The sequence below is a fragment of the Archocentrus centrarchus genome, chromosome 20 (genome assembly GCF_007364275.1).
Source record: "Archocentrus centrarchus isolate MPI-CPG fArcCen1 chromosome 20, fArcCen1, whole genome shotgun sequence".
Classification (NCBI taxonomy): Eukaryota; Metazoa; Chordata; class Actinopteri; order Cichliformes; family Cichlidae; genus Archocentrus; species Archocentrus centrarchus.
The window spans coordinates 21,439,387-21,464,061 of NC_044365.1; the positions used below are offsets into that span (position 1 = coordinate 21,439,387).

At 43.1% G+C, this 24,675-nt stretch overlaps 1 protein-coding gene across 2 annotated transcripts in view; it reads right to left on the bottom strand.

Moving 5' to 3' along the window:
• The window catches only part of gli3 (GLI family zinc finger 3), a 94,432-nt gene that overhangs the window by 8,168 nt on the left and 61,589 nt on the right, over window positions 1–24,675 (bottom strand). For both annotated transcript variants that reach the window (XM_030756664.1, XM_030756663.1), the window contains 6 exons: window positions 17,754–17,959; window positions 14,821–14,982; window positions 10,603–10,804; window positions 9,056–9,275; window positions 6,508–6,621; window positions 5,415–5,555 (listed from right to left, as the gene is read on the bottom strand). In XM_030756664.1, coding sequence (XP_030612524.1) covers window positions 5,415–5,555; window positions 6,508–6,621; window positions 9,056–9,275; window positions 10,603–10,804; window positions 14,821–14,982; window positions 17,754–17,959 — 1,045 coding nt within the window. The remainder of the gene's footprint in view (window positions 1–5,414; window positions 5,556–6,507; window positions 6,622–9,055; window positions 9,276–10,602; window positions 10,805–14,820; window positions 14,983–17,753; window positions 17,960–24,675) is intronic.

Consider the following 24,675-nt stretch of genomic DNA (forward strand, 5'->3'; position numbering starts at 1 on the left):
CCGACAATTGAGTGAAAACAGTAACAGCAGAGTGCAGAGGCAAAGAGTAAAATTGACACTAATGTATCGGCAGGGAACTTTCATTATTCTCACTTGGCAGTTTTTAATTTTAAAGTGACAAAAGAAGACTAATTCCAGGGAAAATGACTGGAGCCTAGATGACCATAGACGTTAGTGAAGTTTCCTCAAGATTGATCTTCTCCCCACCTTGGTCCGAGCTTCGGAAAAACCTGACTCGTCTTCTCTTTTTCTTCCTCTCTGTGAGGGAATCCCGGTGGCAAGCGATCGGTCTGTTGTGACCAGCGTTCAATATCCACTGGCTGAGAGCGATGAGGAGAGGGCTGTGGCGTTGGATCATGCTGGTGGCTGGCACACCGCAGTCCGCGCACACGCTTGCGCGCACAGATGGATACACAGTCACACTCTGTACAAATGAAGGAGGTCGTTGACGGGTGTGATGCATGAGCCTCCGGGCTGACAAAGAGGGGGACAGGCAGCACGGGGGAGAAGGGCCGCCGAGAAACCTAATGGCATGATCTAATGGCAATTCTTATTGAATCAATAATCTCCATGCTGAGCAGACAGGTCCCGTTGGCCAGCTAAATCGACAAACAGGTGCTGATAGCGGCGGCGCGGCAGGTTATTCATCTTCCCCCTGCCAGCTTATCGGCCAACAACTGTAAAAACGCCACCAAGATGGATTTAGGAGGGAGTCGCACAACAGGGAACGCAAGGGACACGGACACAGGGGACAGTGAAGCCGTCTGTGACGTATGAGGTGCACGCACACACACATACACACACACACAGGTGCAGGCACTGTTTTCTTGGTCCATATTCCTGCTTGGCCAAAACAACTATTTAAAATAAACATAAATTGCACTAAAAGATGCAGTTAATTTATATGCCAGTTGATATATAAAAAAAAAGTTTGGTTTATTTCTAAAAAAAAATACTCAAACACTGGCATATAGCATGCATTACTAAAACACAGAATCACATCCCTTTTATTTTTTTTTTGCTGTTTCCCACTTCAGTATCCATCTCCATGTCTCCTTATCAAACCCTCTCTGGGACATAGCCTTCACGCATTAGAATGCAAGCGTGCATGAAAAGAGGGCCTGTTTACAAGGCAATTTCACTAAGCTGTGGGACCCGCAACACCGTTTAGCTTTATCAAGCGCCGCCTAATAAATCATATGTTCTTTTGTGATGTCAGCTGCTGAAGTGCATTGTGTGAGGGGGGGGTGAAAAAGGCAAAGAAGGGATGGGAGGAGGGAGGAAGTAAAAAGTAAAAATGGGGGGGTGCTGAGATAGGAATGGGTGAATGAAGGGAGGAAAGGGAGTAAGTGAGGGAGGCAGAATTGGCATGTGTAATTCAGCACACTGTTTTCATCTTAGAGTAAGATACTCTAGACAGATAAGGGGGACTAATCCCTTTCCTGATCAAAAAAAAAAAAAAAAAAAAAAATCAGCATTTTACCAATTAACAGCCTGCACCAGCAGGCGGGAGAAGGGGGGCTGCCTTCAGACTGCGCCTGCGTTTATCTCCCTTTAACACTGGGGAGGCGCGCAGCAGTCACCTCAACAAGGCTGCACACTGGCTGGGGAGAGGCAGCTCCCCATCTAAGAACAAGGACATCACAGTGCCACCTATGAAGCTGACCTGGAACAGAATAGTAGGTTTCTACAAAAGGCCTTATTAGCTGCATGGAGACCACCAACTCCTTCACAGCTTCCAAAAGTACTTGCAGGCCAACAATACCACGTGAACCAGAAATCTGTTGACAGTGGTCAGGAAGTAATCCTAAAATAAGCAGGCTTTGTATGGCAAAAAAAAAGCTGAAGGGTTAAAAAAAAATGCAAATTCACCTAGCAAAAATGGACTATGTGCAACATTATATGCAACACCCCTAAAGCCACTTTTTCCAATTTTTTTCAATGTATAATAGCAGCAGAAGTGTAGCGCTCCCCTGTAGAGTTCTCAGTGGTGAAGTATCAGTAATAGATCAATGAAGAAATAAAAGATTGTTCAGCAAGGCCATATTAGGGAATTATGGGAGTGTGGGGTTGGCAACTCCGGCGACAAACCAGAGTGAAAAAAGCCTACTTCAAGAGAGACATTAAAGAAGCCACCAGGCCTTATCTTTAAAAGTACTCCCTCTGAGGGGAAAGAGGGGAGGCAGCGAAAATGAAAGAGAAAATGAGAGGGAGAGGTTTGTGCCCCCCCCTCCCAAAAAAAAAAAAAAATGGAGAAGCAAAAGAATGTGTAGCTGAGGGGAGAGTGAGATGGGAGAGGTATAAAAGAGTTGAAATGTAATAAATGAAATAAATACAGCAAACTAAAATTGACGCCCGCCTCGCTTTTGCTGACTGGGTAGGCCAGATAAGTGAGCCAAATTGCATAGATCTGATGTTTATCTTATCGGCGGCACCGAGAGCGCTTAAACGCAGATGATAAAGGAACGGCGTGGCATGTCATGGTGAAAGCACGTTTGAGAGTGTAAAAATATGCATCAAGAGCACGGCAGGAGTGCTTTTGAACAAGGTGGAAAGCAATGAGGGTGGTGCAAAGGCTTAATTCTAAAATTAGGCCAACCACAAAGAAAAAGGGGGGATTGGGATCAGTGTAGCTGCCACTTTTAAAACTTAAAAGGCATTTATGGTGTGACGAGGACTCTTAACATAACAGATGACTGGCACTGAAATCACGTATAAACTTTGTGCAAAAGCTACTGGTTGAAAGAGTTACAACCAAGGAGAAAAAGGCTTTTTTTTTTTTTCCTAATCATGTTTTTTCCCCCAAAGCCATTTCAGAAGACAAGTACAGGGGGAAGGGACGCTCCATTGTTTGGTTATATGGAATTCACCCTCCCCACCCCAAGCCCCCAAACCCCTCCCAATGTGTGAGAAGAGCCACTGTGGTCCAAATACTGTACTTATCCTATTACTGAGGGGGGTGGGGGTGTGGAAAGATAAGAGCATTTTCCCGTCCGCTCTGCTGAATTAGAGGGCAGGGATTCTGTAGGCGAAGACGTTTATTGGCATCTCTCAGCATATCTGCATGTGCATAGAAAATGAGAAATAAAACGTAATATCAAAAAGTCAAATGCCGGAGAATGGAAAAGAAAAAAAAAAAAACCAAGACGGAAAAATGGAAAACTAATAAGGATTTTGTTAGCGTGTGTCTACACGGCAATCTGATAATAAGAGAAGCTTGGCGGGGTTAGCGTGGCTGGATAGTGTATGTGGAGGAATGAGAGGACATTGCTTTGTTCAAATGGCCACCTGGTGTGACAAAAGAAGTCAGGTAGATGTGGGCAACGGTTTCTAATAAGAAGCCATCCTGCCCTCCTTTCCCACCACCTTTGCTCATCCCGCCCCCTGAAACAGGGGCAAGAAGTTGTCAAGATCCTCAACCTTTGAGCTGAGCCCTTCAAACACGGGAGGCAGCCCATTCCGTGCTGAGGATATCAATTATAGATAGGGGTTACCACCGCAGCTGAGGATTGCGATGTCAAGACGGCAAGTAGACAGCTGTGGAGAGCTGAGGATCTTTCTATCAGATGTGTGGTGATGTGTGTCTCATGCGCACACGTGTGAGCGGATGTGTGCACTTCACCTTCCCTTGTATTCTTGTAATTTCCCTGCTTGCTCAACTTCTGCTTCCTCGGTTAGCTGTCGGCCGAGGGAGAGCAGCAAAGCTAATGGTGTCAAGTGTGAGTAGCCATAGTGGGGGTGACACAACCATAATGTCATTAATATTTAGCTTTACAGTGCCCTCAGGCGCAGGACGATGAGAGCCATCCATCTCCTGGGCTGTGTGAGAGTTCAGATAACAGACCGGGGGGGGGGGCTGTTCGGCCCAGTCAGTGTAATACACAAAGCTGACTCTGGAAGGCTTAACCCTCCAAATCAGTTAGCACTGTTCAGCTGTGAGATGTGCTCTTCAGCTTTTGAGCCCATTACCACCATCCACGGATCCAATCAGGAATCCAGCAGCAGTAACAGTCGATGCCCGCAGCTTTGACTCTACTGCTGCTGCTGCTGATGTTCAAACACGCAGGCAGAAGTTGTTGACTGATAGGAGGCGTTCTCCAGAATCGCACAGCTTCTGTTGATGGTGCTAGGATGTACTGAGTTTGAGGAAAGGGGAAAGTAAACAGCATACAATCCAAAAGGCAATCTGGTGGTAGCTCTGCTGTGTTTTTCTAAGCCGTGTCTTACAGTTGCAAAAACCCTGTTGTGTCTCACAGTTTTTACCTGCAAGAAAAGCTGCTCCTGTCAAACTTCTCTCCCAATAGTACGTGATGAATGACACGTGAGTGCAGTCGTAGCCATTTGTTAAACAGCAGCAAGAAAAAACTAATTTTTTTCTTAGTGGTCTAAATCACTGAAAGTTCTGAGCACAGTTTGGTCACACAACACAACAGGATTTCTTTTTTTTTTAATCAAGGTGCCATCTCAACTTGCCAGAAAGGTTTATATGTAATTTATGGAAAAATACGGCATGAAATGTATAGACAGTGGCTGCAGTGGACACTTCATTGTTTTGAACGCTCTGTTTCAGCTCTTTGTATGTTATAACTTTGCTCGGTTTTGCAACAACACAAACAAAAGTAGCCCGCACACCAGCTGGACCACATATTTTTTGACACTGTCTCCATCGGCAGCAGATGCTCTCTGCAGGTGGACGGGCAGTCCAAGGGTATCATTTCGGCTATGCAATGAGAATGAACTGTTCCTCAATGGTGCTGCACTGCTACAACGCATTGTGATCACAACACTGACATATGATCACTTTTTTCAAGTTGATTCAACAAACTAGTTACCAGTTTTGTAACTAGTTTGCTTAGTAGTTAGTTTCTGGACAATCCAAGCAGCAGCTTCCAGGGACGAAAAGTAAAGGAGTGCAAAAAACTGCAGTTCCTCGAATGGCCGTTAGAGGTGTCGAGTCATTGGATAATGATTTTGGTGCCTTGCGGAGTATTTTTTTAATGTAAGTGTTTCTGTTTCCATTTGGTTATCCAGTGCATTTGCACACACACCATCTTTCTTTTGTTCTCTTCAACGGACAGAAGCCAGAAAATGTCCGGAAAGAAAATTTTATCCTTTGCCCACATGTTTTACAAACTCATATTCATACATCTGTTTATAGACATTATTTGTCAAATAATATAATGGTCTACCTAGTTTGGGCCCCAGTTTTTGTGAGTGAAATTTTAGTGTTTACCTTGTATATCACTGAATACTACTTATCAGGTACCTTTGTCAGTGCAATGCATCCATACAGTGTGTGAATGCACTTTGCCAACCAAACTTGCTAGCACAAACTGCTAACAGCATTCCACCATTGTGTCCAAATTTGGTCACTTGTGGCCCCAAAAACGCCAAGAAGGCTACAGACTACTCACTTGTACTAGCTGCTCCTGCGTGTCAAACTCACGGCAGCAGTTTTCCCAGTGGCAGTTTGTCTCATAAACCACCTCTGGCTCCTGTTTGCTCTCATCCTTGTCCCCTTCCTCCTTCACCAGAGTCATACCATCGGGATTGTCCTGAGGAAAATAGGTTTTAGTACAACAATCAGTATGACACAACACGATGAGATAAAAGTTAGAATGCAAAAGTAGCAGCTTCCCCTTCCCAGCATCAGTCTATGTAAACCTGCCACAAAAGCCATTTTTCACATGAAAGGCCCAGCCTTGAAAGTTATTGGTTAGTGGTGCAGCCGCAGTGCCCCAGTACAGCTGACCTCTCCTGGCCGCCTGGGAGAAAAGAGTGCAGAGCGGAAATGTAGCACTGAAAGCCCCTCTCTGTTTTGGTGGTTTTTATACGACAGGACTGGGGTGAGTATTTGAGGAATCCAACCCCCTCTTCCTTCTGTAGGCTGCTCTATTAGCCCAGACATATTTCACTGTCACAGTTAGATGTCTGAGTAGAGCAGGGAGTTGGAGAGGGCTTTACAGGAGAGCCCAGGCTTCCACTGCACACCTCAGGCTCTATCTGCCGCTGCCTGCAAATCGACCCTGGTAAGATTTTTCCTGCAGATGCGAACGCTTACTCTTACCACACTTCTCTTTCATTTTCCCAGCCATTTAAAATTCTGATTAAACCAAAGCAAAAACAATTTCCTACCAGTGTCCCAAAGATCAATGAACTGTTTTGCTTCGGAAACTGAAACTGATTAGAGCACGGTGGGAAACTAACCCTAAAAAAAAAAGATACAGACAGATTAGGTAAATAAACACTAAACTGTGGCTGGTAGGCTTGCCTATTGTTGTAGCCATGTTGGCAGGTGACCAACAGTTATATGGGTTTCTTATTCTAGTGGGGAAATCATCTAAAAATAAAAACAAGCTGGTGAAGCTGCTGAGATTTACTGACCGTGTAGAGTATGCTCATTTTTCCCAGAATGGAAGCAGCTCTCACATTTAAGTGAAGAATACCTATTGAGCCAGTAAATGAAAGCAAATTTTGATATTTGTGGTTTATGCAGGCAATCCCCACCTGTACGCTCACCGCGCCCGGGCTCGGCAACTCTTCCTCTGGCTTCATTTTGGAGCGCTTGTGGTGCATCGGGTCTCCTGTGCTGCTCACAGCAGATTCACTCGTTGGTTTAGCCTGTGAAGAAATATTTAAGTATTTGCATGATTACATCATTAGATTATTTTGAGCCTAAGATGTCACTGCTGATTATATAGTCTACAGTACTGTGCAAAAGTCTTGAGACACCCCTCATTTCTGTATATTTTGTTTCCAAGCAGCCAGACTTCCTTATCATTTTTAAAGTGGTCTTTTCAGAAATAGTTCTCCAGGCTTTATGAAGGTCTTTCAAAGTTTTTCTTTGGGCATTGTTTTTTGTTTGTTTGTTTTTTGTTTTTGTTTTTTTGCACCAACCAGGTGATTCCCAAAGGGCCAGTAGCCGAAAACTTGGCATATCTTGGCATGATGTGTTTCCTTTAAAAACACTTAGAAAACTGGACAAGCGCAGGTCAAAAGAAGAAGTTGCAGTCCTAAAAAACAGTATCTGAAAGTCATGTCCTTAAGAAACAGAAACAAAAAATCCAGCTAAGACCCAACACAGGTGCTGAGAGATGCGTCTGGCCCTCTTGTTGATCCATCTGTTGTTCACTGAAGCCTCATCAGAAATGGTCTCAGTGGAAGGATGGCTGTCAAGAAGCTATTCTTAAGGAAGGCAAGCAGGGAGAAAAGGCTGAGGGATGCCAAATTACACAAGAACTGGACTGAAAATCAGTGGCAACAGGTCTGTTGGAGTGATGAATCCAAATTTGAAATTTTTGGTTCAAATCTTTGTCAATATGTATGGAGGAGATCCAACAGTGACTGTCTACAGCCAACCGTGAAACATGGTAGAAGATCTGTTGTAGTTTAGGGCTGCACTTCAGCCAGCCAGTGGGTTTGGGGATCTGGTCAAAATTGCTGGAATTATGAACACAGAAAAGTACCATCAGATTTTGATCCACCAAATCCGACATTTTATGTCAGTATAACAATGATCCCAAACATACTGCCAATGCAGTAAAAGCACACCTGCATAGAAAAACACACAATGGGACGGCATCAGATTGGCCTCCCCAGAGCCCGGACCTCAACATTATTGAAGCAGTGTGGGATCATCTTGACAGAGAACCAAACAAAAGGCAGAGACATCCAAAGAAGAGCTTTGAATGTCCTTCAAAAATCCAAAAAAACTATTCCTTGAAGGAATTACAAGAAAGCTGCCAAAAAGAGTTCAGGCTGCGTTGAAGAACAAAGGTGGTCATACCAAATATTGACTTTCAAGCTAATTAGAATCGTATAGACCATGTTTATATATATATATATATATATATATATATATATATATATATATATATATATATATATATATATATATATATATATATATATATAAACTGTATTTCTATGTATGCTTGGAGATGTTTTAATGAATTAGAGCACCTATTCCCCATTTTCCAAGCAATATATATAAAGTAAAGAGGGGTGTCTCAAGACTTTTGCACAGTATTGTATATTTTTCTCTTTCCTGGTATTTCTTGCTTTAATCTTTATTGTATTATTAAAAATGTATGTGATGCTTATAAGTCAATCAGTCATTTACTTAATCAGCCAGAAAAAAAAAACAACTGCGGTTGAACCTTAATGATTCCTGCAAGTCCCAGACAAGAGCTTTAACTGAGCTAATGAAAAGCAATGCAATTCAGTGTATCACATTAGCTACCCTAATCATTGCAATTAAAAAAACACATGAACCAATTCAACCAATGAATGACCTGACTTTGGCCCTGGCTTAAATATGCCCTCGAGGGAATTCTTGTTAGACACTAAGCTAGAAGAATAAAAGAATTAACAAGGAGTTTCTGAACTTATGAAAAAGAAGACAAGTTTTTCTTTGGTTTTCTATTCCGGAAAATGTTTTCTCCCATAATTTGTTTATTTTATTTTGTTTTTTACAGTACACTCAGTGCTGAGTCTCCTCAGGATCTGTCCAATATTTGATATTCAACTGTGGCCCCAAAGCAATATTCTGTTGACTCGGGAAAAGGGAAAAGGCAATTTTGGTGTGCCCAATTTGAATGAGGCCTCATTTGTGGTAACATAAAATTCAACGCATGGGGAACAGCAGGGAGGATGGGTAATAAACACTGAATATTCACTTCAAATGCGGGCCCGCACATACAGTAAGGGCTGAGAAACGAGAGAAAAAGTCCCTTTGGATCCATCCATCCATGTCAATATTCCCTCTCTATATTCTTCTTCTCTCTCTAGTGATTAATGGAGTCAGCAGTGGGATTCTATGCTAACAAGCCCCTTGTTGTTTGCTGCAGGCAGGTTCTGGGCCACGCTCGGCAGTCTAAAAACAAGAGACAACACAAGTAGGAGGAAACTCCCAGGAGAGGAGCGCATGGGGGGTGGGGGGGTCCTGCCTGTACCATGTTAGCTCATTGCATTTCCCTCAGATGTGGCTGGCATGCAACACCGCTATCTATTACCCGTGATGATGAATCGCAGAGGCACTAGCCACCGCTCTCACCTGTGAGGAGTCGTTGGAAATGACTGAACGCTCGCTGGCACTGAGTCCACATGGTGGGATGCCAGGCATAGGTCGCTGGGTGGCAAAGGCTGGTGTTGGGTGGATGAGAGGTGGACTGTGGCCAAAGGCAGAGCCAACAATGCCCGGCTGACGGCCCATCAGCTGCTGGTGCACATGCAAAGCCACCGGGGTTGGAGGGTAGGCAAAACTTAATGCTGGGCTGCAGAGAGCAGGGAAAGGCTGAGTTATAGTGGGTAACAAGAAAAAATACTACTTCACTAAAACATCAGTTGTAAAGGAAATGAGGCACAAAAAGGGGAAAGATAGTGAGTAAATGGATTGTTCTGGATAGCGCCTCAATCCCTAAGGACAATCTGACAGGAGATGGTGTGGTAATGCTGGAACCACAGGACTGTCGACAAATCCCTGCCAATGGATGTTCAGCTTGTTAACACAGTGAATTATCATGTGGTCTGTGTAAGGCAGTATGTCATTCTTCCACTAGGCAAATGATACACATGATAAATAATCTGAGGTGTGTCTTATAGCCATGTAAATTATTTTTCATCTACTGTGGCAGAGGGGTTTTTTTTCCCTCTGTAGTTTCTTAACCCACAACCTGAGCTAACTTTGTTGATCATGAAAATCCCAGAAGTGACCCAAAACCTCTCCTGGGGCCTGTGTAACCCACTGGTGGACCTCCAAATAAACACAGATCTGTGTGGCTCCAAGCACGGACCTCCATTCATCCTGAGCTCTGACGCTTCGTTCTCACTGCGACCCATATTTCTGCTGATCTTATTACGAGCCGAGTGGAAATCAATGAGCCGAGACACATTTGGGGGCCCATCCACTTGTCATATCACTCATCAGTCTGTTGGCTTTGGCTATTTGGGTCCTGTCACTTGGACAGTGGCTGAGTGTGCAGCGTGATTGATCAGGCTCTTCTTACAGATTGCTGATCAATGGCTGTGGGTGGGGCAATGGATCTTTCCTTTTCCCTTCTCTACTCTTTTCTTTTGCGTCCCTTTGCTAGTCCGGGCTACGGAGGCATGATGTATGTGACGTTTCCATGAGGTGCACCGGATGACTGACACGAGCCGCCGGGGAGGCAGGCTGACTGGCTGGCTGGGAGATCATCACCCACGCGAGGCCTTGACATGGACGGCACATACGCACTTATTTCCCCCGCCACACTTCTGTTACACTTTTGTCATAAACATTGATCCTATTGAACTTTATGGAGACTTTTACTATAAGCATCAAAGACATTAGAGACATTAGACACAGGATCATTCCTGTGGGGAGAGTCTGCTGTTTCATTCATTATCGGCACATGTTAGTTCCAGAATGACCACCTTGAAAGAAACAAAGCACTTCTATAAAATTGTGGGACTCACAACATTTACATTTTAAATAATGGTCCAAATCTGAGAAGAATATATAAGTTTTAGCCCCTATCATGGGTCAATCCTACATTCTAATAACAAATAATGACAACAATAAATTGGGAGCTTTCAGAAGAATGAATGCAGGACAGTTTTTACCTGATGGCTCCAGCAGAGAGGTGACCGTAGGAGCCGCTGGTGGAGGAGCTGGAGCGAGAATTGTTGAGCATGGTGACGAGGGAGTTGGGGGAGTTGCGGATCATGGTCTGCAGGTCAAAGCTGTGCTCAGAGAGCGGTGAGATGGGCAGCGGGCGTTTCCTGCTGGGTCGTGATGGAAGCCTCGGGCTTGGGAAACGAGAGCCTGCAGGGAAGAGGAAAGAAGGGGAGATTGAAGCAAGGTGTCAGGGAAAAAAGGAGTGCCAAGTAGCTGTAAAACTAAAAATGAACTCTCATCTGTGCATAGGTTAAATCTCAAAATGTTTAAAATGAGCATTTGCTGGTTTTTACTCTTTTTTTTTTTTTTTTTTTTTGCTGTCTGACTTCCTCCAAACTCTAACCTAATCTAACCCCAACAGATGACATTTTTGTCAATCATCAGACAAAAGGCTCATCTGAATGAGTATTCGGCTGTCACTTGATGCACTGCTTGCATTTCATCTATGAGAAAACATGCCTTTTATGTTGGAGAAATGCTCTGACTGTGTATGGTAATATTTAATCAAGTCCAATTTGACTCGTTATTCAAATGCAATCAGTGTTGACTGGAAATACGAAAAAGGGGGTTTGAAAAGGTAAAAGGCGGAAACAGCGCAACCATTCTCTTTGCACATACAAAGAGCCACGGGTAGAGATTAAAACATGACTTTTGTTGTCTTTTCACATGGAGATGTCACAAACAAGACAGAGAAAAACACGGGCAGATGGAAGGAGGGGGGAAAAAAGCGCTGAGGGGATGTCGTGCTTTTGTGCATGAACTGACACAATGACTTTGTGACTCAAGATTTGGAAATAAAACATTTTGAGTTATTTTATAAAGGCAAACAAAACCAGCTTACGCAGCCCCGATAACCCCCCTCCATATTTACGTCCCCCACAATCCATCCATCTCCCAAACGTAAATGCTCCATCTCTCGTTTGACACATTCAGCGATTACAGAACGCTCCATTCACATGGTAATCACAGTGTGTGTGTGTGTGTGTGTGTGTGTGTGTGTGTGTGTGTGTGTGTGTGTGTGTGTGTGTGTGTGTGTGTGAGAGAGAGAGAGTGTTCTGCTCTGGTAGCAGCAGTGGTGTTCTGGCATATACAGGCCACGTATGGAGAGCAACACTGCCTTAACACTGTCACTGTATGGAAAAGCCATGTTTCTTATGTGTTTGTGAAGGAGGTACTGGCAGTACATATACACTTGCTTCACAGTGTTAAACACAGTGAATCTTCTGCACAACATTGCACGACACATCAGATTTTTCACAACTTTGTACGTCCTAAATTTGACACCAGCCGACACTTTAAACAAGCTGAACACCGGCGAGTGTGGGAGGTGTGGGGGTGGGGGGTATACTGCTCACGAGACAGGCCTGTGTCCCACCACTGCAAAATCTCATGGGAGTGGTGTTTATTAATGCACAGCCCAAATGATAAATCAGCCAACCGGGGGGACCAAGAAAGAAACGTGCTGGCTCGTTGCAGGACTGTCCCTCTAATTTCCGCTTGATTTATGGACGGGATGGCTGGTTAGTTGCCCCGTCATTAATTCTCATGGCCAGGGCAAGACTGACTGGCGATGGAAATAAAACTTGGCTCCGAAAATGGGGTTGAACCCTCACGAATGCACCTGAGGGCCACATGAGAGGGATGTTATGAATATAAGACTACACAGATATTTTTTTTGTGTGATATATACTTGATTTTGGAGATGTAAGGGCCCTAATATAAACTATCAAACTGGCCAAAATCTCCTTAATCTGAATTTGTTTCTGAACAGATGGAGTTATTTGCTAAAATTACAACTCAAAAGCTATATTTTCACTTTATATTTTTACCCCCATTTATCATGCATAAGCTGTATATTAATATTTAGTACACAGTTTACAACAATAATGTAGCTATAGGCAGCTACAGTGCAGGGACATTTAAATGTTTATTAATGTTCAACATGTCAGACATTATAACTTCTTCTAAGGCATATTTTATATTTAAAAAGCTGTTTTTTATTGTTATTCATCTGTTTACACACAAGTTTCCACTTAAAGGCGCCTATGAGGAGTTACAGCTGTTGAGAAATATATTAGTAAATATGTTTGCATGCTTACAGCTACCTTTTAATGTATTATTAATATTTATGAAATGTTTATGCTGCTTATGAGTTCAGAACAGGAAGACTTAACGTGCTACCGCATAATTAATAGGTCAATTAATCAGCTTACATAAAACAGCTCCAGTGTTTAAAATGCTAAAACATTGCTAAAAGCGAGCCTGTTTATAAGAAAAACAACTAACTGTTAGCAGAGAATAGCGAGGAGATTAAAGTCAGCTAATAAAGACCACAAATAAAGACTTTATGGTAGTGTAGACTTCAGTCTTAGTAATCTGTGAGAGCTATGGTGCTAATTAGGCAGTATGAGCATAGACAATAGCCCATTAGAGCACAAATAGCAGGACAGGCCCATTGTTTCATTAGCAGAGCGCTCTCTGAAGGTAATTAAACTGATCTGAAATCGACTAAAATAGCTGCAGTAGGGTAGTAGCCCAGATTATCAGTGAAAGCCTCTTGACAGACTCTGCTCTTTGTATGTCTGTTTTTTTTTTTTTTCCTGAAATCCACCAAAGCTTTAAAGTGTTAATTTTTCAGGCGTAGGAACACACATTGTTGAAACATGATGAGTTATTACCAGCAATGATCACAGCCCATTTTTTTAAAGTGAGAAGCGTCGCATCTCTACTTAAATTTGGCCCTAATTGTTTTGTTTCAGTCTATTAATCTTAAAAAGTGACACAGAAGAAAGGATTTCTCCAGTGATGAATGGTGGGACATTCCAATTCCCACTTAATAGCAATTAATTTTCTGATACCCGCACAAGTTTGGCTAGTTTTAATTAGTTTGTTCTGAGGAATCGGGGGGAACTTCACCCCAGATTTCCATGAAAGCAGCGTCTGCCTGACTAAATACATTCTCATCAAAGGGAGCGGGGTGAGGCTGTCCGACCTTTCTAAGATTCAGTGTGCATTTAATTTCCTATTTACACTTTAAAATAACTCATTAGCATAAGTCCTCTGCACACAGACCTGAGCCGAACACATTAAGACAATAGCTCATTTAAATCATGTCAAAGGAAAAAGTTGCAGATACCTCCTCGCCATGGTTGATCTATATATAGTACAAGACAGGTGAGTTGCGAATGTGCAATTTAAAGGTTCAATTCCCACTGGGGGCACTCATGCTTTAATGTGCAGGTTTGCACTCACTGGTGCAATCCCATCACGGATGTGGTAGGTGTCTATTCACTTACAGGGCTAAATATGTTTTTAAATATAATTTCTAGAGCAGCAGTTCTTTATGTAGGTAGAACCTGGCACATGCTGGAATATAGTCATAATATCAAGTTCAAGTTTAAGGTTTTGTTGTCTGAGTTCAGGAACTTGCTCTCGGGTCGCTGCTACCTCGTACCCCACTGTAGAACAAATAAACACTTTAAATCTTCTTTTTATGACTGTTTATTTCTTTGTCAATCTATCTATTTTTCATGTTTTTTAAATGTATTTTAACATTTATTTCTATTTGTCTATTGGCCTCGTTGTTTGTTGATCTGTCCCTTGACACGCAACACTGTGTGATTAGTGTTTAAGGATCCTAGGCTGTGTGAGCGTGATCGTGTGGGTGGGTTGCATGTGTAAGGTACAAAGCTGCCCTTTTTTGGGGATCGATAAAGTTCTGTGAATCTAAAGTGGTGTAAAACCTTTCACTTTTTAACAGTATTTAATCAGGGTTTTTAAGTTTGACGCCTAAACCTTTTTGAACTGCAAATCAGCCGACATGTTCTTAATTGGACGGATAAAAGCAAAAAAAGAATGGCGGTCTACTACGTTTACCTTTCCTGGCGTACAAACGTATCTTTCTCCCAAAACAAAACAGGTCATTTCAATGTTTTTTTTAATAATATTTCCTTTCATGAGGAGTTGATAAGAGCTTGCATTTTTATGGACACAAAGCATAAAAATCCTCCCAACAAATTGCTGAGTTGAGACAAGTTTTGGATCTTACATATGTAATAGTCGGAAATACATAAAGAAAACCAACTAATGTGCATCGGTGTAATTCTAAGATGATTAGAAACTGATTTGCTTATGAAACACGTCTGAGATCAGTGCAGACTTACTGTCGATCGCTTGCAGATACTCCATGTGCAGGGCACTGGCACTGCTGGCCCCAGCAGTTGATGCCACTGATGGTAAGAGGTCGGACGTGTAAGGGCTACGGTGGCCCGCCAGCAGAGCCATCTGGTGGTAGTATTCAGCGGTGGTCAGACCTGTGTGAGGGGCTGGAGGAGGAGGAAAGGGTCATATCAGGCGAGAAGAAAACAAAATAACCAAAACAAAGTGAGCCGCACCCACCGAAGGAACATTTTGAAAAAGCTGGGTAAAAAAGCAGGAAAATTATTAGCTAGTAAGAAAAACATGACAGGCAGAGCACCTGCACTGCATTATAAAACCTGCATTCATTTACACTAGATGATAATCAGCTCAGCAGAACAGTAATGAGCACATTAGCAACACCATCAAGTTTAGCAAAACAGCTGCAGAGGGAGCATCACCTGAAGTGGGGAGCCTCACTGGGGATTAGGGGATGCTTGCTCAGAGATTACAGTGAGTGTGCATTAGTGTTTGATTGATGCATTCATGTTGTGAACAGCAGAACTGATCGCCTTACAATACAATACAATTTTTAAACAGCCTTCTCTCGTCTTGCTGATCACTTGGAGAAAGGGCATGAGTGTATATATATTTACTGTATGTGTGTGTGGTAAGAGTATGTGGGCCGACGCTTCCTTTGCCAAACACGGCGCTTGTGTGTTGTGCACATCGGAGCTGCAGACTGCAGATATGCAACCTGCTCCTCGACTCTGCTCATTTAAACTCCATAGGAAAACAAAAGGCCTAAATCTGCCCAGATAGATCTGCATGCATAAGGATACAGCCTCCACTTCACTTTCTCTCTCTTTCTCTAAATGTCTCTCTTTTCTAAGTCATTCCCTTAGTTATAGAGTACTGTAAGTCCTTGAACCATAGCCTAAAAATAAACATCTGGCGGTGGGTTTCCGTATGCAAATATTCTAAGAAAGAGAGAGGGAAAAGACTAACACTGTGGTTTTGGATGCAAATATGGAATCAGTTCAGACCACTGAGTGCTGCAGAGCCCCACCACCACCCCCCAATTGAAGAAATAAAGAGAAAATAAATAAAGAAACACTGTATGAGGAGATTTCCTCTTAAGGCTGGCCTGTATGCCTGCAAAACGCATCCATGATTGGTTAAATGAATGGAAGAAAAAAATTCTAAATTAATTCGATCTGGCTTTTATGTCTTCAGTGGAAGGGGGGAGTTTCTTAATTGTCTCCAGTGTTCCGCCTTAGCTTTGCTTTTGCATTCAACCATAATGTGTCCCATTCAGGATCCGTGCGCAGAAAAGAGCTTTGCAGAATTTCTAAATCAGAGACGCTGGCATCCGAGTGCGATCCTCGGGGCAAAATGGGGGAGTGGGGGAAGGCTGTCAGTGTGGCACTCAATGTAGAGAAAACAGAGACATGCCTCAGGACTTGGTGAGCCACCGGGTGCTCCTTTAGCACAACAATAGGAGCAGGGGCAAGCCTACCTCTGAACCCATTCTCATATAGAAAAGAGAGAGAAATATTGAGGGGGGGCACAAAAAAAAAGATGTGAAAGCAAATGTGTGGCAGCAAGAGGGTGGCACTAAATCCCACCCACTTTAAATCTCCATTAGATTCTGTTAATTAATTCATCATTATTCAAATGTACTTTTTGCTAGAAAAAAATCTTTGCATATTGAAGGAGGCTCCCTGTAAGCGTGGTGATATACTAACAACACAAAAGCTGATGGGTTAATTAATCACCACATTGATTAAAGGAGTAATTAGGTGCCTCATTCACAATTCACAGCATTATGAAGTGAAAGGGGATCATGTGGTAGGTTGGAGAAACTATTTTGATTTAAAGCAATCTGAGACTGGTGCACATTATGTTGTGGTAATGGAAAATTGGAGGGTAGAGAGTCGGAGCGTTGGGATATACTTCTAGTGCATGGAAAGGCGTGTGTGTGTGGGGGGGGGGGTTGCAAGCTGAGACTCTTGGTCTTCACTTAGTTACGGCTTTTAACAGACCTGGTGGATAAGAAGTCAAATGCACGGGTCCAGAGGAAATGTCCCGGCTATTTGCCATTTCAGAAATACACTTCAGCGCAAACTTGGGGGCTAAAGTGGCTCTGCTGCTGCTGAAGCACCCAAAGGCTGATGGCTGAGGAGGCGAGGGCCATAAATGATTATTAGGCCATTTCAAGAGCTATGAGGTGAATATAGATATTTGTCAAAAAAGCTCTCATGTAAAAATAAAAAATATAGGACTTTCCTTAAAATATAGCCAAAATAATCAGGAAAAATTACTCAATTTGTTTATTATAAATTTACAGTTTTTCTTCTTTCACTAAGTTGCTAAAAATATGTTTATTCTATGTCCATTTCAACTGATTTCCCAATTAAAATCCATATTAAGGTCTAAGATTGCTCTCTGAGGCATGCCATAACAATGATACCTCTACCCCTCCACCCTCCCAACCATGAACTTGAGCCTGACATCCCCTCTGTGTGTGCAGTGTAACTGTACGTTAACCTGCCGCTCGCTGATGCATCCTCCAGAGGTCTCCGACATGACTCACAGATCAAAAGGATTAGCCTCCCTCCAATCTGAGCCCCCACCCACACGGATGGCGCTACACTCATAATACTCCCATCCGCCAGCACCCTCACTCAGATAACATCTCCCCAACCCCTGGGTCCTAATAGAGATGGATCTGGTTGCCTCTCACCTGACCTCTTTTGATCTTGACCAGGAATTAAACGGATACACAGAACCAAGATTCCCCCTAATAGCAATCGAACCTCTCTAATCAATTTCAGCCATTATTTTTAAGGGTCTACTGAGGCTTTATCACACTCTGCTGGGGCTGTGTGCAGCCTGGTGTGTGTGAGTGTGTATGTGTTATGTGTGTATGTGTTGGCGTATGTTTCACTTTACTCACCATCTGCAGGGCTGAGGCCCCGGGTGGCTGACAGAACAGAGATGGAGGGGCTGCTGTGGAGAGAGCGGATGTAGTCCATGTATGGGTTGATGTACGGGTGTGGAGGGTGGAAGGGCGACTCAGCCCCCACGGACGGGTTCCGCTGGGGCGAGATCCGGATGAGGGAGATGTCGGAGAAAGCTGGACTGCCCGCCAGAGCAGGAGGCCTGCAGAGACACAGAGGAGAAAATATATGAATAACATGACATACGTGCTGTAAACTCAATCAAAGAGCAATCACAGGTTTTTACTAAATGACAAATAAAGGGGGGGGCGTATTATGCTTTTCTTTATTTTCTGTCATTTACAGGCTGTTACAGTGGTTAGAATGTTACAATGAGGCGTGAAGTAGTCCCTATGAGCCAAATGCTGACCTTAGCATGATGTAATAATGAGGAAATAGCCTTAAAATGTTCATTTCAGCCACACATCTCTGGGCATGAGCACAGAAGCCCCACCCACTCGCTGTCCAAACCATCTGTTTATAAGGGGCAGCCAATCAGATAAGAAGTTGGCTTAAAGGGAGAGGAAGCGTGCTAAGTAGCATTTTTAAAAATATTTGAAATATTAAGAATAAATTTAACATTATGAGATCAAAAGTGAACTAAAAAATTTTTAAAAAAAAGAATTTTTTTGTATTTTTAAAATACAGCTCAGATGTTGAGCAATAATTAGTCAACTGTTGATTTGATGAGAATGTGCAGCTGACATTTTTCTTGGCATCTAGACTTTGTCAAAAGGTAAAATAAATACATTTTAATTTAATTTTAATTTTAAAAAATATATATATTTAAGTTGCCCTAACACTCAATTTTTTTAGCTTAAATGAAGTTAGTTAACATTGCTGTCACAGATTCCCATTACGTGATACCGCTTAGACCAGTTAGACCGCTTAAATCAACATATGTATAAGCATAAGATCTTTTGATTCCACTGTGTTACCATTTTTGTGTAAAGAAAACATAAATAATTCATTTCCTCCACAGACGAACCAGGGACCTCGTGCTTGTTTCAGTAGGCCTGAAGATCCAGATGTTAATACGATTGGTAGACTGGCAGTGGCAAGACCAAACAAACAGACTGTGACACTATCTCTCTCCCTCCATCTGCAAAGCAGAGAGGAGAATGCTGCATTCCAACTGCTCCCTACGCAGACATTTCCTCAGATCAAAGGCAGCTTTCACCACTGCGTCTTAATCAGAGGGAAACGTTAGACCGAGCTCACCGCTGGCCAGAGCCAGACAAGCAACGCTACGCCACATTGCTACATTGCTCAGATGGCTTCGACCTTGGCTTGGAGATGAAACATGTGTACAGAATTGCGCATGACAGATACAGTTTTGTACAAAATCCATTGGCAAGTCTCATACAATATCATGTTCTTTAAATAGAAAATGTGAGAGCTATCAGGCTTTACTTTATCAAAAACCTTTACTATCAACTGTCTCTTTTCTATGAGATGTGAAATAAAGTTTAGAACAATCAGTAAAACTTAACAGCCAAGTTTGAGATGAACTAATTTGTGCCCACTTCTTATAATTGGTTAGGAGCGCCTGGAAACTTCATAATGATGGCCTTCACCACAAAAGCCTTCCCCTGAGGATGTGGAGAAAGCCACATATCAGCCAGACATTAACAGGCTAAAAGATTAGACTGAATTAGCCCCTCTGCTTCTCTGGGGCTCCCCAGTGGACTGGTCTACTGTGACAAAAGACCCCAGGAGAAGGAAAGGAAAGAGGGAGAAGAAAAAGTGAGAAGGAGGTTAAGAGGAGGAGGAAAGATGGAAAGGGGAGAAAAGCCTAGCCCTATGTTTGTTTCACAGTGACCTTGAGCAAGGCCAGAGGGAGTGGAATAGCCCAATTACGACCTCCGCCCCATCCTCTGATCCCCTACTGGCCCCTTCGTCCCTCCACTTCACAGCCCCCCTAATGAAAGAGCTCAGGCCAGGGTCAGTAATGAGCACTGAGGAGTGGAAACAACATACACACCCACTCAGGAGCAGACCCAGAAACACACAGACATATGTGTGCACAGGCACACATGAACTTCATCTTCGAGAACCTTTCTGTAAATTAGCCCAAAAGGGGCTATGGGACAATTTTTAAAGGTTTGCACTGCATTCAACAGTGTGACATGTCTCGTGGCGCTGAAGCAGGTGGATGAGAAAAAGACACCGGCGCTCTCCAAAGAGGAAGAGAGATTCTGAGCAAAACCTTTTCTGTTTGAAGTGCACAAAGGTGGCGACTTTCAGGCTCATACCTGGCATTGCAACACAACGGTCATGGAATTTTTTTGTTCACCTCCATTTCACTGGTGTCTTTTTGCACGTCGGCTGTCAGAATTCTCATGGTAAATTATTTATTTCCTCCTCGCCGGGCAGGCCATCGTGAGGGCAACTGCGCGCTTCAAAACAGGTGTGTCTGCGAGCGAGAGAGCATGTTCACGATAAGCAAGTCATGTGCCCCCACGCCACCATTATATGCCTCATTTACAGAGATCACAACATAGCTGCAGGGTGATGTTCACTTTGTTGTTAAAGGGCAGACCTTCAGTCTCGTACACGTACGCACCCAGGAGCATATGCAGCTCAGGAGAAACAAAACAAAACAAAAAATACCTGCTTTGTCACTTATTAAAGAGGAGAAAAATAACGTGCAAACATGCATTTTTAACCATTTCCTGCAAAAAAAGTCCAAACAGCTAACACACACATACACACAGAGGTTTGTTTATTAGCAAAGTATGTGGAACTAATATTTCTGGAAGCATTTTTCACATTTTCTACATTGAAAATATTTCATGACCTGTTTGAGGGAAGCCAGACACCCACTCTGGCTGCCATGACACTGATTAACCCTGTCATGTGTTGGCTGTGTCTCCATACACCGATCCAAGGTAAATGCCTCTACCTTTGCTTAGTTTTTCCAGTTAATTTAAAATAAGATCAGAGCCCTACTCTCAGGGCTGGAAAACTGGTGGGAAAATCGTGACAAATGGAAGAGGGAGATTTCAGGGAATGATGAGGGAGAGCGTGAACAGTAGTCTTGAGGAGGAGAGGGAGGGAGTATGTGGAGATATGACCTATGAATTGGGGAGGGAAGGGTGGACAGAGAAGAGTTAGGGCAGAGGGGGAGTTGGACAAGGAGGGAAGAAAAAAGATGTCTCAAGGGGTAAGCGGCCAGGTGTGAGGGGATTTGAGGAGGACAGCGGAGAGATTGATAGTTTGGAGGAGTGTGTTGTCTTTAAAAGAAAATGCAAGAGAGAGTGGCCGATCCTCCGAGCTCAGCTGCTCTCTGTAGGGCCGTGATCATCTCAGCATCTGCCAGCATGCATTAATCAACATGACAAAAGGAAGCAGTCTGACAATGTGCAGTGTGTGTTTGCAGGAATGTTCGCGCTGTGTGTGCGCTGATGTCAGAGCAGGTGTGTGCGTGGAGAAGCAGTGTTTTAGATACACCTGATTTGAGATTTACATCAAAGCTGTCCCGCAGGGTTTTACATACTTCGTCTTACCAGAGAAAAACTTCACTCTTCTACTTCCTTCATAGGTTTATTCCTATTAACCCTCAGAGAAGACGTCCTGCACAACGAGCAAAGGAAAGCCTAAGCTCTTGACATATGGAAGCCATTTCCTTTCACGTGGCCTTGCTTAAACCAGCCAGCGCCTCTTTAAGGCATTGCATGTTTACACGGGGCGGTCTGTGGATTTTAAACTGTCATATTATTTCACCCAATGAATATACACTTGCCAAGTGCAAATATGCCCCCAAACGATTTTGAGGTTTCACGGAGCAGTGTGTGTTCAAGCACACAGACCTTGAATCTTTGTTTGGAACAAGATTATATCAACACTAATAACTTTTTTGGGAGAAAGCTACAGAAACACGCAGTTGTGGTGAAGGTTGATGATTTCACCAGGGCACACAAGGTATCATTGTGGCGCAGCAGTTAGACCTGGTGGTATTGACATAGCGGTGTGCTAAAATAGGAACCGGGCTCTGCAAAATACTTTTACCTCAAGCATGAAATGGTTGCACATGAAAAAAGATGAACATTTCTTCATGTGTTCTTTGGTGACCGGCACAGGAAATTGGCGAGTCCAAATCCAATAACCCAACAACTGTATTCATGGGCCTTTAAATTGTCATCTGTAGCTGCTGGTCTGGTCCAACAGAGAGTCACGAAAGAAAAATAAAAGCACTGAAGCCAACAGCCACGACCCTACAGAACTGAGAGGAAGTCAGACTAAAACCAGTCTGTACTCTGCAACAGCTCGTGAGCACTGGGAAGTATAGCTTTTCCATGACACAGGCCAACAATTATTTTGACTTGATGTCACATTTACAGAGAAACTAATGAATATTAAATAGCATAAATGCATCTTGAGTAAAAAAATCTCACGATCACAGTTAGCTATTGTCTGTAGCTGCAGCGATGAATAATAGCTGCACAGGTTAATTACATATTCAGCTTTCATCAACTTGACAGTGAGGGGTTTTCTTCTCTTTTTACACTCATAAATGGAAATTATGAGCAGCCAGGGAAATATCAGTAGCCAAATCAGTGTCAGTATTAAGGGCAACACAAAACTGCAGTTCCTCATAAGGCTACTTCATAGCTAGGTCAAAAACTGAGTCAATCCCCATAGACTCCCATGTTAAAATATCCAGTTCTAGAGCAGGAGTAAACATGCTTACGGTGTGCCACTAAAATTCTTTTGACCCTGTAGTTAATCCCAGTCTTTACGCAAACTTTCTTGGGGGTGGCATGGTGGTGAAGTGGTTACCATTATCACCTCACAGTAAGAAGGCTCCTGGTTTGAATCCCAGCTGAGACCTCTCTGTGTAGAGTTTGCACGTTCTTCCTGTGCCTTCATGGGCTTCTTCCACTTACTCCCAAAGACATACATGATAGGTTAGATGGTGTTTCTAAACTGGCTATGGATGTAAACTGCTGGATGAATGTGAGTACATTATATTTCTACTGTATAGGAGGTTTGTTTAATTGCAGTCTCTGCTCCAGTTTAGCATGTTATTAAGTAGCATGCAAATAAATGGCAGGTACCTGTGTCTGTGCACTGTCGCCATATACAGCCAATGGATGTATCTTGCTAACACAGGTGGCTATTGTTAGACAACAGCTTAGCACTACACCTTCTCCACTAAATATGGTGACTTCTGGCTCCAAAAACCCAAGTTTGTGATTAGTTTAATTAGCTGATTGATGGTGAGATGGCAAAAGATTGCAGAGTATTTTAATACATCATAAGGGTAGAATTTTATTTGCCATATATCAAAACCTGAGCATATTTTTTTATTTGTATGCACCCCTACTGTCAAGGAGAACTGCTGCAGTCAGTCTGAACAAGGCCTAACCCATCACAAATGTCCCTGTAATTCCATTATTTTCTCTGTTTGAGAGAAAAATAATGCAGCACTGTGAACTGATAAATTTATTTGCGCTACCAATATTTAGTAACAAATAGATGATTTAGTAACAGAACACTGCACAACACTTCATATTAATGAGAAATAAAGAAGTAGTTTAGACACACATGCAGCCACAAGGGGCTGAGTGAGGTGGGAACTGGCAGTTTTCGAGGGAATTGGGATCTGTCAGGTGTCAGTACCTCTCCTGACCGAGGCTGACAGCATCACACGCCCACCTCCCCCTCAAACCTCACCTCAATCTCACCACCTCATAGAAGCCTGCACCCTCCCACCCCACCCCCATCCACTCTCAACCCCCTAACCCACCCAGCCACAGCACAACGCTGCCACCGCTCTGAAAGCCTAAACCAGAGAGGAGGAAGAGAGAGGCTTCTGACAGCGGAAACACAAGCACTTTAAAGCTCCAAACCCTTTCACTGAGATCAAAGGGCCATAGGAACTGAGCCAGCTGAGACCCAAGGAGAGAGGTGAGGGAGCTGAGATAAGGGGAACGAGGGAAGACAGACTAAGACTGCGAGACACAAACAGAGAAAGGTAAATTCTGGGGTTCTTTCATTAAGTCTTCATTAAGACCTGCTGCTAACACACATTCCAGTGACTTTGACACAGTGTAAACTGAACTCACTTTTATACTGTAATCCAGTCCTTCATGACAAACCATTTTTCTTGGGATGACAAACAGAATATATAAAAAAAAAAAGATTATTGTGTTTATTGTATTGGTGCCTTTTATATCATTTTAATGCAGATATCTGATAAATAACATGCCTTGGTATGCAGTTAATGTTACTAACAGCCTATCTGAGAAATCTGTGCTCCACTTTTTTTTGCTCATGAAATTCTCATTATCATCTTACTTGCTCCATCATACTGTGATGGACCTGTTCAGAGGGGATCCCACCTTTTGCTCTGTGGTAGCTGGGATAGGCTCCAACACCACTGCCACGCTAAAAGTCAAGAAAATGGATGGATGGGTAGAAATACTAATTTATTCATGGCCCTGTGCAGTTTTGAGCCATAAACATATGCAGTCTATGAATGCACCCCATTAACAGAGCCTGCAAGTGTTTGCTGATAAGTTTGCACTCTCTCTTCCAAACATGGTCACTTCAGAAACAAATGGGTGACATCACGGTGGCTACGCCCCTTTTATATAAAGCCTCTACTAATAAGGAACTCATTCTTTGGCCTTTTCTGTCAGCATCAACAGTTATACTGTGCATGTAATCCAAATTTCCTCATTGCAGGTCAGCAGCAGTCTCTGCTTTAAGCTTTTCTTCTGGGCAGTGCAGGCTGCAGAACTGGCAGGGCACGGTGAGGTTGCCAGGCGTTCAGGGTAAATATGTTCACCCAAAGCTGCGAGGGCTCTGTGTGACCCTCCAACATCAAAGGCCTGGGTGGGTCCAAGGGGTGGGAAGGCTTTCTATTCATGG